At 51.1% G+C, this 14802-nt stretch overlaps 1 protein-coding gene across 14 annotated transcripts in view; it reads left to right on the top strand.

The window, feature by feature from the left end:
• DNM2 (dynamin 2) overlaps window positions 1-14802 on the top strand; it is an 88471-nt gene that overhangs the window by 42014 nt on the left and 31655 nt on the right. For 13 of the 14 annotated variants that reach the window (XM_038567288.1, XM_038567283.1, XM_038567289.1 and 10 more), the window contains exons 3-7: window positions 2195-2344; window positions 3690-3893; window positions 6383-6481; window positions 10203-10363; window positions 13909-14051. In XM_038567288.1, the coding sequence (XP_038423216.1) occupies window positions 2195-2344; window positions 3690-3893; window positions 6383-6481; window positions 10203-10363; window positions 13909-14051 (757 nt within the window). Of the gene's footprint in view, window positions 1-2194; window positions 2345-3689; window positions 3894-6027; window positions 6271-6382; window positions 6482-10202; window positions 10364-13908; window positions 14052-14802 lie in introns of those variants that run through there. The other variant, XM_038567290.1, reaches the window with a different exon arrangement.

Genomic DNA, 14802 nt, shown 5'->3' with positions numbered 1-14802 from the left:
TCCCTGGGGAAGAAGCCGTGGTTTTCCGGCACCATCTGCACATCCTGCAGATGTGGGAGTTGGCAGAAGGGGAGGCTGCCCATGCACGCTGGATTCTAGGGGTCACAGTTGGCAGGTCCTGGTCCCATAACCATGATCCCAGGGTGATCTAGCTCTGACAGAGGACATGATGGTGTCAAGTGGCATGGAGTTTAGGAAGGCTCCCTGGGAGAGGTAACAGACAGGCAGGCCCTGGAGGAGGAAGAGGTGCGGGTGGGCCTTCCAGGTACCAGGCCTGGAGGGGCAGGGTCTACATGGGAGAGGGCCTGTGCCCTGTGGCTACACTCCTGGAAGGGGGGTGGTTTCTTTTGGGTGCTGAGCCCAGGGCCTTGAGCCGGATGAGGACTGAGGTATGCTGTGGGGGGTTGGGGGACTGACTGTTCCATTTTTGGAGGCTGCTGCCGGAAGAGCAGCCAAGCGTTTCCTCTTGTCCCTGTGGAGGGCTAGAGCATGACTGTCCTTGGGAACTGGGTCAGCTGATGGGGGTGGGGTGGGGTTGCCAATGCTGGTGTCCTTGTTGCCCCTGGCCCCCAGCAGCCAGTGCCCACAGTAGAGGGGGTACTTGGTGATCTGAGCCCACAGAGTTCTCCCTCGTCCCCGAAGCAGAAGTTCTGAGAGGTCAAGAGCCTGCCGGCGGCCTCACACAGAGGCCATGTGACTTGAGAGCCACTACCTAGAGACAGATGATCTGAACTCCAAATCCCAGCTCCACCGCTAAGCTTGGGCCAAGTCAGTTCCTGCCTCTGGGCCTCGGGTTCCTCATCTGTGATACAGATGCCTTCTGCTAAGGAACTGCTAAGTGAGCTAAGGTGCTCACTATCCAGGGGCAATGGGACCACACACTTGGCTGGAGCCAGTGGGGGTTCAATGTTGGCCATGGTTGGTTAGGTCTCGGTGATGAGATGATGAACCTCTTCTCACTCATTTCATTCTGCCTCACTCTGTCCGAGCGGAGGTTCTAGAGCTGCTGGGCTTTCTTCTTTCCGGCTCCATCTCTATCCTTTCTTTTGAGGCAGCTGATGGTATGTCTGTGCTGGGTTTGTATAGCCAGGTCTCCTCCTGGTGGACATCGAGGCAATTTCTAGTTCTCTACTCTTAGAGATGACGCGGCTGTAGGCATCTCTGCCTCTCTGTAGTGGTCCAGTTCTTTGGGCTGTCTGCCAGTGTGACTCACTTCCGGCTTCTTTTTAGCATTACCGTAGAACTGTGGTCTCTGAGCCTTCGAGGTCTTCCCTCCCCAACATTTACCACGAAGATTGGAACATGGAAAAGTTGAAGGATTACACACCTGTAGGCTCAGTACCTACATCTGAGGATGAACATATTTTATTCCTGCTCTTTCCCATATCTGATGGGCCCAGCTCTGATTGTTAGTCACTCATTTCCCTGCATCTCGGCATCAGTACCGCTTTCAGACACTCCAGGGCCCAGAAGGCGTGAAGAGGCCTCCTCTGTCCCCTTGAGGCCCTGCCCGGAAAGCAGTTCTCCTGAGGGGTTTGTGTCTAGGTGGGGGGCCCTGTAAACAGCCAGGAGGTGAGGAGATAGTGAGACGGGCTCTAGTGAGGCCAGCAGTGGCGCCCTGTTCTCTACACTGTGCAGGCGACTTGGGGAGGAAGGGCACATGGGCCCCATAGACTCGGGTCTGGGATCGTGGCCAGCCAGAGAGTGCTGGCAGCTCAGGATCCCACCGGGACGGCGGCTTGCATCTCTTTTGTCTGACCCACAGCAAGGGGGGTTTACATCCTGACTCTGGACTCAGTGACACCAAAGCAGCAGCCTCCTCACATGTACACCGCCTGCTGTCTGGTGACGCGTGCTGGTATTATTTCCCCTCTGTCCTGTTTGTCCAAAAGTAACGAGCACTGGTTACACCCACCTGTTGGGTTTTTGGTTTTGTTTTTTGCATAGTGTGTCATGACATGTAGTTTTGCAAATACTTCAGGAGAGTTTCCGTTCCTTGAGGAATTAATTCCCCGATGTCTAGAAATGTTTACTGTGAGGATGAATCTGTTGTTCCCCAAATTCCTGGAGCCACGGTGACCAATTTTTCACTTTCTCTGCTTGACGAGGCACCGGTCTCCGAAGACCATTGGCTGCCCATCCACAGCAAAGCTGCTTCTCTTTCTCATCCTGAGCATCTTTCTTCCTTTTTCAGAATATGCTGAATTTTTGCACTGTAAGTCCAAAAAGTTTACCGACTTTGATGAAGTCCGGCAAGAGATCGAAGCGGAAACCGACAGGGTCACGGGCACCAACAAAGGCATCTCCCCAGTGCCCATCAACCTGCGCGTCTACTCGCCCCACGGTAGGCAACACAGGCACAGGCCCTCTGGGTGTCGGGGCAGAGGGAAGGCGACTGGCCCACTCATGGTTGGGGTCTGCTGTGCCCTCACAAAAAAATAGGACCCCTTCCATTTTTCTTTATGCACACAGTCCTCTTGATCTCTGTCTTTCCATGTTTTGATCAGAACGTGGTATTGAGAAATCAGCCTCAGCTCTAAGGAAATATAGATTGCTGGGAAGGCTGTTGGGAGGGATGGGGACCAGGGCAAACCACATGTGTAGGCCTGAGTGGAAGGGGTGGCGGTGGTATGGCTCCCAGGTGATGGCAGCCATGTAAGGACACCGGCCCAGGGCAACCAAGTCTTCTGGCCCTTGCAGAGGACCCAGACAGCCAGTCTTCTCTGCAGAATGTCGTGATTTTAGAACTCCCATCATTTACTCAGAGCAACCTGCCATCATGTGCCAACCACTTCTGGCCCTGGGGCATGGATTGTTAACTCAATGCTAACTCAGACAGCATTTGGGGAATATTCCAGCAGACTCTTAACTCCTCAGTGTGAGTTCTTAGAGATGAGTTTTTAAATTGATTTATTTTTAAGTAAATGATGACTGTATCTGGTGCAAAAATTCAAAAATTATGAAAGGGTATAGAACAAAAACTTACCTGCCTTCAATATTACAAACATTTTATATTCTGATGCCTGAATTAGTAATTATGAATGTGTATGTGTGTATATCACACTGTGTATTTCACCACTTTTACTCAAATGGTAATAATAGAAATAATAGAAAATGTGTCTTTGTATGAGTACATGTCAGAGTGTGTCTCTTATTGGATTATCATCTTTTTGTTTTCATGGTAAACATTGTAAACAGTAGCCTTTGGTCATGGCTGAATTGATGGACTGCAATTTAGCCACTGAGGGCAGTTCCAGCCTACCAGTGCAAATGTCCTGATTTAAAACTATCGGGATCCCTGGGTGGCTCAGTGGTTTAGCGCCTGCCTTTGGCCCAGGGCGCGATCCTGGAGTCCTGGGATCGAGTCCCGCGTCGGGCTCCCGGCATGGAGACTGCTTCTCCCTCTGCCTGTGTCTCTGCCTCTCTCTCTCTCCGTCTATCATGAATAAATAAATAAAATCTTAAAAAATAATAATAATAAAACTATCACTGCAATAAAGAGAGGCTGTGTGTAGGAGGGGGCCCTAGAAGAGGAGCTATTGGATCTGAAGGTATGATCTGGCTGGAGGTCAGGAGGAACCCTGAGGCCTGAGCCCCAGCACGTTGGGAAGTGGGCTGAGTAGCTTTGGGGCAGTTCGTGCCTCCCCTCTTCTGTCTCTGATGACCTTTCCTTCTGGTTTCCCTCTCAGTGTTGAACCTGACCCTCATCGACCTCCCGGGTATCACCAAGGTGCCTGTGGGGGACCAGCCCCCAGATATCGAGTACCAGATCAAGGACATGATCCTGCAGTTCATTAGCCGGGAGAGCAGCCTCATCCTCGCCGTCACCCCTGCCAACATGGACCTAGCCAACTCGGACGCCCTCAAGCTGGCCAAGGAGGTCGACCCACAAGGTAACACATTGAGCCCTAGAGTAGGAGGGCTTCCCCTTCTGAGGGCCTGGGAGAGTGGCAGCTTGCCCAGAATCCTTGATTCCAAGTCACTGGTGTTCTCTTTGGTGTGTAACCCCTAGGCAGAGGCCCTTCTGGGATACAGCTTTTCCCTTAGGGGCCAGCAGTGCTGGAGGACTGCCCCTAGGAGGCTGTTGTGTGGCAGTTGGGCATCTCCTCAGCTTGGGCTCCCCCTCTGTCAAAATGGCAACAGCAATCCTGGCCTATAGAGCTGCTGAGAGGACTAGATGTCCCTCTAACTGCTTAGGGGCCAGGCAGAGAAAGTCAAAGGATGATGAGTTAATAAAGCCAGATGGGGCAGTAGGGAGTAGTGGGGACTTTGGTGTCTCTGGCTCCAGGTATTCTGGGTCAAATTTTTCCTTGGGTCATTTATTAAATGTCAGTTAAGTACCTGCTATGTGCCAGGCTCTGTTTGGTCCTTGGGGACCTGCAGGGGACAAAATCGACAGGGTCCCTGCTACTGGGAAGTTGATGTTTCAATAGGGGAGACAGAAGACAAAAAGAATATAAGCAGGTGGGACAGTTTCAGCCAGAGGTAAGCACTGGAGGAAAGTCCCACCCTTGGAGAGAGGCTGGAGTGCAAGGGGGGTCAGAGGCCTCTGAAGATGTGATGTTACAGGCAAGATCAGAATGATGAGTGATGAAAGGGGCAAAATCCAGAAAAACGGACAGTGATGCTAAATAGACTGGGCTTGGTTTGAGCCTGGGGTGCCTAGGACATAGCGAGGACTCTGTAGTGGCCAAGGAAGAGCAAGCTGAAGGGAGGGCAGAGGAGGGGAGGGCGAGGTAGGACTGTCCAGGGGACCTTGGTGGCTGCTGTGGGGAGCTGGGTGTCCTGAACGTGTTGGACGTTGTAGAGTGAGACACACACTGAAGTATAGCCTGTATGATGCCCTCTGACTGCCTGATTCCCTGGTTTAGAGGGAGTCAGGGACCAGGGAGGAGCTGGGAAGAGACAGGCTCTGGTACCCTCTTCCTACCTGGCTTCCCGTCCCTGGTTCAGCCTGAGGGCGGCTGGCAAACAGTGGCAGCTGATGGCCCTTTCCAGACTGCGAGCTTTTCAGAGTCCAGGGCTATGTTCTGAGTATCTCTTTGTCCTGCGAAGGACTCTGTCCCCATGGTCATTGCAGGCATGCTCTCCCAGGAGAGGCTGCCCCTACCCGTGCACACACCCTCCCTGGCCTTCTGTGCCCCTCGTTCCTGTGACAGAGATGCCATATAGGCTTGATCAGGTGGTGAGAAAATGGGCATGGGTTCAGTTACACTTGTGAATTTGATGCTGGCTTTTTTTGTCTGGCTTTGAAAGTGTTCATAATGACTACCCCCAAAATGCCACCCATGTAAAATACAGAACCTAAAAAGTGACCGCTCCCCTTCCCCCGCACAGGTTAATGGTGGCCGCACCTGGTAATTAGCCTTCCATAGCTTGTTCTCCTATGTAAACTCTATTTTAAAAAATGGAGCAGTCTTTCCTTATCTTCCTGTAAGGTGTGTGTGTGTCTCCCTGTGTTGTAGGGACACATATACGTAGCATCCACGGAGTTGGCATTGTCGCCTGTTCTTTGTTCTTGAATGTTTGGGTTATTTCTGGTCTTTCATAAATAATGCTCCACTGAAATCTAGCATTTCCAATAGCGTCCAGGCCCCCAGGCCCACCAGTCACATCTCCTACCTCCTTCGGTCTCTCCCCTCCCTGTCTGGCATGGGCTTTGCGAGTATTCATAGCTATGGCCCCTCCAAAAAGGTAATGGCAGCTCACAAGCTCACAGCAGAATGTGAACAAGCAGGGGTGCCAGGGACAGCACAGCTGTCACACCCTTAATGTCCCCCATAGCACCCTCTGGAGATCTCCCTAGGCTTCCTGTGTGTCACATAGGCATACAGACGTTATCACAGAGGGGATCCTTAGGTCTCACAAGGGCAGCTGATCTCTAGGCATGCACTTTCACAAGGAGGGTTCCCTTGATTCTAAGTGACCTAGGGATAGGAGGAATCCGATGATGTGGTTTCCAGAGTGGAATTTTGGCCATTCAGGTGAAAGGTTACCCTAGAAACAGTCGCCATGGGTTTGGATATGATGTTAGGACTTCTCAGGTAACTCAGCACAGCATGGAGACTGACCTGGGATTTGAGTTTCCGTGAGGTTTTTTTCTTAACACTGCGGCAGCAAGACACTGTCGTAGCTCATGGGAGTGACAATGATGGTGGTCAGTATTTACTGATTGAACGTTTGTCACAAGCCAGTTTACCTTCATGGACAACCCTCAGATTGGTGTGGCTGCTTCTTCACCTGACATGAGGGACACCAGGGTCCAGGCAGGTGACGTTATGGCTTCTCCCAGGTCTCACAGCCTGGAAGTAGGGGGCCCCCACCAAGGCTGGCAGCCTGGGTTCCTCCCTTGTGACCTCTTCTGACCTCTGGGGTCTTTCAGGCTTGCGGACCATCGGTGTCATCACCAAGCTCGACCTGATGGATGAAGGCACGGACGCCAGGGACATCCTGGAGAACAAGCTACTCCCCTTGAGAAGAGGTACGGTTGTGCGGGGAGCTGGGGGCCGCAGGGTGCAGTGGCAGGGAGTATACGGGTATGTTAACTATGTTTGTCCTTACTGTTACTGACACCTAGACCGATGCCAGGGAGTATACACAGCTAAGCACCCACAGTTGCCTGTTTCCCCACCACCCAGAGTAACTGGTTTTCCGTATGTATCTTTCTCTTCTGATTTGGACACCTTCCCTTTCCAGTTACACAGTTAACACCTGCTAACTTGGGGAACCTAATGAAGGCCTACAGAAGAAGGAAACCGGAGTCATCCACGGCGCAGCCTTTCCCATTAGCTCATACTTTGTGGTTCTCCTCTCAAAAGATTCCCCAGGATCATAATTTCTTTCTTCTTTTTCAGATTTTATTTATTTGAGAGAGAGAGAGAGTTAGTTGGGGGGCAGAGGGAGAAGGAGAGAAAGAATCCCAAGCAGACTCCCCACTGAGCATGGAGCCCAATGTCAGGCTTGATCCCACAACCCTGAGATCATGACCTGAGCTAAAATCAAGAGTCGGACCGCTTAACCAACTGAGCCACCCAGGCACCCCAGGATTCGTAATTTCTATTAGTCTTCATGCTTTTTATTGTGAACATTTAAAAAAAAATTCTTGAAAGTAGAGAATGAGGAGCCCCCATGGACCCAGCCTTAGTGGTTATCAACACACAGCTAATCTCGAATCTTCGAATGTCCTCCCCTTGTTTGCTTCCTGTGGGATTACAGAGCAAATCCTCAGCATATCATTTTACACATAAATACCTAGGTTTCTGGTTAAACAGCTCCCCCACTAGCCCCCTTTTTCCTCCTGTACCAGTTTTTTTTTTTTTTTCTTTTTTTTCCTGTACCAGTTTTTTGTGGAAGAAACCATATCATGTCCCACTCTTGGGATTGGGAATTAGTAATTAAATCTAGATGGAGGCCTGATAAGGTTCAGGTTTAGGATCAAGTTTAGGTCTCCTGATAGGAGTAGTCTAAATATTTTTATTTTCAAAAAATTAGAATAGCAAACATTTATTAAGTGTCTGTTAATGTAGCAGACACTGTTCTGCGCTCCTGATGTATGAGAGTCCATTGAACTTGATGATAATCCAACACGGTGGCTTGATTCCTAACCCTGTATTATGAATGAAGAAACTGAGGCACAGATGGGGTGAATCCCTTACTCCAGCTCACAAAACTAGGGAATGGCAGAGCTGGCTTGGAATGCCAGCTGTCCAGTGTCCTGCCACTTTGTCACCTACTTTTCCATCTCACTTAGCAGAATAGCAGTGTTTCCCCATGATAAGCAAGTGTTCTTCCAGGTGACTTCCAGAGGTCCTACGGGATCCTTTATATGAGACGTGTGGGCTGTTACTCAATCCCTACTTAAGTTGGACACTTAGGTTATTGCTGTTTTTCACTATGGCATGGTGTTAAGTGTCTATATGGGCTTTTACTTATTTTTTTAATCTTCTTTAAGCCATTTTTCAATTGCTTCCCTTTCCTGCCCATTCCTTCCCTTAGGGGATCTGCTGTCAGCTCTAGGTACCTCCTGGCACGTTGGTGTTGCCAGTGCCATTTAGATCTATTGCCCCGAGGGATCTCCTCCTCCACGTATGGGATAGGCATAGGGAGAACATTCAGACCTTGGTTTCCACCTTTCCCCACCTGTAACTAGAGGTGGCCCCAGATCAGGACGGAACATGGTTGGGGGCGAAAAACCCACTTGGCTGCCAGGATCAGGGGTTGAGGAATGAATCTGTGTCATATGTTTAGGAAGGAAGCATTGGTGCTGAAGACAGAAGCATACCCCACGCGTGTCCATGCCCTCTGCCAGGCACTTGGACCCTGTGCTCTTCCCACATGTATTGGGCCTAAATCTTAGTCCCCGAGGGATGCTGTCTGGGCTCTGCATTGGTGCTGGGTGGCTGGATGACACAGGCCTCCTCAGCTTCCTTCCTCGCCTGCCACTCACCATTGTCTGCGCCTGCCCTCCTCTGCCTTCCTGTCTGTTTCCAAGAAAGTCAGCCCTTCCTCTGTACACCAGCTCCCGACTTGTGCCCTTGGGCCTCCCTCCCTCCATGTTCTCCTCTTGTCCTGTGGCTTTTGGACTCTCTCCAGCTGCATCCTTTTTCTTGACTTACAAAAGACTCAGAACTCCTAAACTTTTAGGACCCACAATCCCAGCCAGACCACGGTCTCTGCTCTCCGCTGTTGTCCTGCGTACTGTTGTATGGATGGCAGTGAGTTTTGGCCTTACCAGTGTGGGTTCACATCTGGGTTCTCGTGGAGCCGCACTCTGTGGCCTCACCTTGGTTGTTTCCCCTTATCTGCCAAATGGGCATAATGGCCAATATGGAGAGAATGAAAGGTCAGCAGTCCTGCACAAGAGTTGCAGAATAAATGGCTGGTAGGCACCACTCCCCTCCTCCCCAAGGGAACCCTTGATCGCCCCCCACTGAGAGAACTGGTAGAAATGCCTGTCTGCATCCCTTTGGGAGTTTTGCCACCTCTCCCGAATCCATCTCCGACTTGCATCATGTCAACAGCGAGGAAGAACAACTATTTATTGCCATGGGTTGGCCAGTCGGCTGAGTTCTTGGTGTCCGTGACACCTCACATACCTGGACTGCTGGGCGCCTTGCATCCACACTCAGGAACCTGCGACTCTTCTGGCTTTTTTTCTTTTTCTTTTCTTTTTTTTTTTTTTTTTTTTTCAAGTAGGCTCCATGTCCAGTATGGAGCCCAACACAGGGCTTAAACGCACAACCCTGAGAGCAAGACCTGAGCTGAGATCAAGAGCTGGACACTCAACCAACTGAGCCACCCAGGTGCCCCTGTACTGACTTTTTGAACACCATCCCCTTTCTCTTCTCTTCCAATCGTTTCATATCCAAATATGGCAGATCTTTTTTTACACTAGCATTTTTATCTTAAATATTATTTTCTAGATTAAAGAACTCAAGAGTGGTACTTACAGCCATTTGTGAAAGAGGTTGCCCAGCCCCAGATGCAGGTCCCATTTCTCATGTAGCCATAGCTACCATTTTCTTGGGTCTGATTCAGAAAATTTTTAACCCAAATATAGTCATCTCTAGAAAGCACCCATGTTGTCTTTAAGTACTTCCAGTGTCACAGTGTATGTGTAGATCCATGAACCCTGGAGGATTACTTTGGGCAGGCAGCCAACTTTGTTTCTTTGCCCACCGTGGCCATTGAGTGACTGAGCTTCCCTCTTGTTGGCTCCAAAGCATTAGCCATCATTTGCTACCTGTCCGTCGTGTGTCGTTTAGACTTGTTCTGTTCTATTCCATTCATCTCTCCGGACATACAGGCCCCAATGTATCCAACCCTTTCGAACGTAACAGCTTAAGAACAGGTTTTTAATACCTGGCAAGATGAGCTGGTCCCTCTTGCCCTTCTTTTTTGAGATGATTTTCTTGTCTCTAAAGCTCAGTTTGTGGGTTTTGTCTTCTCCAGAGCTTTCCTCTGCCCCCCCACCTCCCACTGGGTCTCACACCCCTCCTTTCTCCAAACACTTATGTTACTTTTCAGGAGCACACCGTGCATTTATATTTTCTGCCTTTCCAAGGAACGGGTTTGGCTTGTGGCCTGGTCTGTGAGTGATTCCTGGGACAGGGTCCGTGTCTGTGCCTGCCTGGGCCACAGTGGCCGTCTGTGCATTTCGGCTCACCTGGCACTGCCCCTGCCCTGACCCTCTCTCCCCGCAGGCTACATTGGCGTGGTGAACCGCAGCCAGAAGGACATCGAGGGCAAGAAGGACATCCGTGCGGCCCTGGCGGCCGAGAGGAAGTTCTTCCTCTCCCACCCAGCCTACCGGCACATGGCCGACCGCATGGGCACCCCGCACCTGCAGAAGACCCTGAATCAGGTACGGCCAGGGTTTTGTGCAGGTGCGGCCCACCACAATACTGGCCTTGGTCTAGAGCCGGCACATGTTTCAGCAAAATGGGTTCAGTCCACACTGGATTCAGGGCCTGGTGAAGGGTGGGTGTTCATAGAGTCGCTAGCAGGGCTTTTATTACATTGCCGTTATTGTTGCTATTATTTCAATTATAATTAAATACTTGGAATTATCTAATCAACGTACCCAGAAGTTTTCATGCAGTTCCTGATATCGGTGACCTGGGTGATAACTGCCTGGCCTGCACTAAAGCAGGGTGGCCAGGAGGACCGGACAGGACCTCGGTAGGAGAGCTGTGGGGCCTGACCTCTGGGGGTCCAAAGCCCAGCTCAGCCTCTGAGCCTTTGTCCCCTGTGTATCATCTGGGAACTGTCACCATCCCTGCCCCCTAGGGCTGTGGTATCCACCAAGTACCCAGTCCACCTGCCGTGTGAAGCACAGCAGGCATCCAGTGGCAGCCACTGCACTGTAAGCATTGTTTTCCTACTATTCTTTTTTTTTTTTTTTTAAGATTTTATTTATTTATCTGACAGATCACAAGCAAGGGAAGCAGCAGAGGGAGAGGGAGAAGCAGGCTTCCCTCACTGAGCAGGGAGCCTGACACAGGGCTCGATCCCAGGACCCTGGGACCACTACCTGAACCAAAGGCAGACGCTCAACCACTGAGCCACTCAGGCGCTCCTTTACAGGGAATAAATTCACAGGGTTCATAAACAACGAGCCTGCAATGAGGCGCCCCCATCTGCCCCCCTTCCACCTGCAGGGCACTGTTATTCGCCTTGTCTGCATTTTCTGTCCATAGAAGCAAAAAGGACCTTCGAGAATCACAGTTCTCCCTTTCTTACCATAAATGATGACATAGTCATGGATGCCACACACACACACACACACACACACACACACACCAGGTCAGCACCATCTCTTGGAGCACTGGGCATATAGAAAGGAACCCTTCCTCATTCTTTTCTGTGGCTGTGTAATAGTTTCTGAACACATGAGTTGCAGGCTGTCCAGCCAGTCTCTTTAATTTTTTTTTTTTTTCATTTATTTATGATAGTCACACAGAGAGAGAGAGAGGCAGAGACATAGGCAGAGGGAGAAGCAGGCTCCATGCACCGGGAGCCTGATGTGGGATTCGATCCCGGGTCTCCAGGATCGCGCCCTGGGCCAAAGGCAGGCGCTAAACCGCTGCGCCACCCAGGGATCCCAGCCAGGCTCTTTAGAGAGTGACCGAGATGGTTTCTCATCTTCCTGGTCTGTAAAGGTTGCTGTTAATGTTAATAACATCATTTTGCTCATGTGGGGATTTCTCTGGAGAGTCAAATCCCTGATGGTGGCAGTTATGTAGCCACACTGTAACAGGCAGTGTCTGTCCTTAAGGCCGGTCCTGTTTTGTCCATCTGAGTTGCAAGATGTTCCCTCTGGATACTTTATGGCAGCTTCCTGGAAGGTGGAGGGCTTCAGAGGGAGAGTGGATGTCCTTCCTTTAGGCAGTCCATGGGGGCACAGTGGCAACGGGAGAGCAGAGCTCCATCCTTGGGGAAGGCGTATTTCTAAAAAATTTTTTTTAAGATTTTATTTATTTATTCATGAGAGACACAGAGAGAGACAGAGACACATGCAGAGGGAGAAGCAGGCTCCATGCAGGGAGCCTGATGCGGGACTCGATCCCGGGACTCCAGGATCACGCCCTGGGCCAAAGGCAGGCGCTAAACCGCTGAGCCACCCAGGGATCCCTGGAAGACGTATTTCTAATGTGGGAGTACAGACTCGAAATGGGTCCCCAGATAAATTCACAATCAAGCGTTAGGTAGTGGGGGAGGGGGGCAACCAGGGAAAGCTGGTGCAGAGCAGGGAGGCAGAGAAGGCAGCTGAGGGGAGCAAAGAGGACAGTAAGTGTCCAGTGGGAGGAAGCGGTTGGCCTGGGTGGACGGAGAGGAAGGGAAGTAAAACTGCCCTGCAGGTGGCATGGGCCTCCTCTGAGGGCTGGCAAGCACGCAAGGGGCCTAGCTGGCTTTTCCACGGGCCTGGCTCTGCCTCATGGCACTTCCTAGAGCTGTGCCCACCCTCCACCCCACATAATGAGGTGCTCTAAGTGCTCTAGGATGCTGTTGGATGCTGGAGTGAAGGGCTGCAGAGCATGTAGCCTCCACGTCCCCTTAAAAGCCTGTAGCTCCCACAGAGGGGTCTGTGGGCCACCCACTGGGATGAGGTCAGATTCATATAAGAGTGTGGCGAGCTGGAGTGTGAGGCTCCCTTACACCTTTTTTCTAGCTTGATGGTTACTTTATAAATTCTCTGTTGCAGGAGAGATGGCAGCAAGTGCTCCTTTTCACTCTTAGAGTATTAGCTGCATTTATAAGCTTCTGTTTTGTTCCCTCTGTCCCTCCTTCTCTCTCTGTTATATAGTAAAAGATAAAGTCGTACAGTCCAAATATAGTGAATATTCCAATTCCTCCCATCTGGTGGTGGATCCCTTCTCTAGAGGTGGCCAGAGTCACTGCAACTGGGCTTCCTTGTAGAGATACTCAGGGCCTGGAGAGGCCACTGTATCTGTATCATGCTCCCTCACTGCCTTCCTCTCCCTCCTCCCCATTTCCTCCCTCTGCCTTCTCCCCATCCTTCTCCCTCCTCCCCATCCTCCCTCCTCCCCACCTCCCTCCTCCTAATCTTTCTCCCTGTCCCCTTCCCTTTATCTTGCCTTCCCTTTCTTCTTTCCCTGCCTTAACAGCAGTATATTTACTATTCTCTCTCACTTTTTCTCTCACCAGCTATCCTGAGACTTATTCTCTAACATTTTCTGCAGTGCTGCTTCCTTTTACAGTTTGTGAATAATGAACGAATCCACCTGACTCCACAGCTAGAGAGGAGGGGGGTGGCCACAGAGAGCGGTCCCCTTCCCATTCACCTGCTCCGTTCTGGCCTCCTCCTGCATTTGTTTCCTGTGGAGCTTCTCTCTCTCTTTGTGCAACTAAAAATAGCATTCTTACTTTCTCCCAGTCTTTCACAGAAGGGAGCAAATGCTATGTACGTTCCTTTCATTGGGGAGCTGATTCTGTCTTAGTCTATAGGGTCTGTCTCCATGTCTCTACATCTGCCTGTTGTTCCGTGGCCCATGTGGACCGTCCCCTGCTGGCCAGTCCGTCAGTGCATCGGTCCTTCGGTGGCCTCCTGGGTGTCTCGCCAGAGCACTTGTGGGAGGCTGTTTTGAGTCAGCATATGTGTCGTGTGTACCCTGTGTCACGGACGCCCTGGTTGTCCACCCTACGAAAGCACAGTGGGCCGCTCACGGCATCTTGCTGCTGTGGGCAGCACATGCCAGCTCTCCTTGCCCCACGCACTAGTGGGACTCCAGCTGGATATTTCTCTTGCTTTCTATTTGAGACTGGGGGCAGTGCTGGGCTCAGGGGGGAGCATCTCAGCATCAGCCCTTTGCAGGTGCAACAGGTTAGCAGCCCCTTTGCAGCATCTCGCCTGCTAACCTCTGCTCTCTGGCCTCTCTCCTCCTGCAGCAACTGACCAACCACATCAGGGAGTCCCTGCCAGCCTTGCGGAGCAAGCTGCAGAGCCAGCTGCTGTCCCTCGAGAAGGAGGTGGAGGAGTACAAGAACTTCCGGCCCGATGACCCCACCCGCAAAACCAAAGCCCTGTTGCAGTATGTGTTCCCCTGAAAGCCCAACCCAGCTCTCCAGAGCCTCTGCCCAGCCACAGGGTCCCAGGTCCAGGCTGGGTGGCAATCCTCATTTGTCTCTCTGTTCACTTAGCCTAACATTTGTGGAGAGCCTCCTGTGTGCCAGGTCTGTCCTGAGCGCTGGGGTCCCCACAGTGAATGGAGCAGACAGCCAGCCCTGCCGTATGTGCTTAGAAAGGGGAAGGGGGAGGGATGGGACAGAAAATAAGCAAATAAGAAAACATGTAAAAAAAAAAAAAAAAAGAAAGAAAGAAAGAAAGAAAACATGTAGTGCATTAATTTTTTAAATTTTTTATTTATTTATGATAGTCACAGAGAGAGAGAGAGAGAGAGAGGCAGAGACGCAGGCAGAGAGAGAAGCAGGCTCCATGCACCGGGAGCCCGATGTGGGATTCGATCCTGGGTCTCCAGGATCGCGCCCTGGGCCAAAGGCAGGTGCCAAACCGCTGCGCCACCCAGGGATCCCCATGTAGTGCATTAAATGGCAAAATATTAACGTGGGGAAGGGGCTAGGGTGCTGGCATGAGCCTGAGGGGTGCCATTTAAAATAGAGTGGTCAAGAAGGCTGCCCTGAGACAGTGAGTCAGGCAAAGACCTGAAGAGGTCAAGGATAGGGCCCAGCCAGTGCAAAAGCCCTGAGGCAGGACTGCCCTACAGTGTTGGAGGAGGCTCTATGACAGAATGAGTGAGGGACAGAGTGGAGGAGGGGAGGGCA

This window comes from Canis lupus, chromosome 20 (assembly GCF_011100685.1).
Source record: "Canis lupus familiaris isolate Mischka breed German Shepherd chromosome 20, alternate assembly UU_Cfam_GSD_1.0, whole genome shotgun sequence".
NCBI classification, from domain to species: Eukaryota; Metazoa; Chordata; class Mammalia; order Carnivora; family Canidae; genus Canis; species Canis lupus.
The sequence above is the reverse complement of the archived record's forward strand: the minus strand, read 5'-3'. Positions and strand labels throughout refer to the sequence as shown.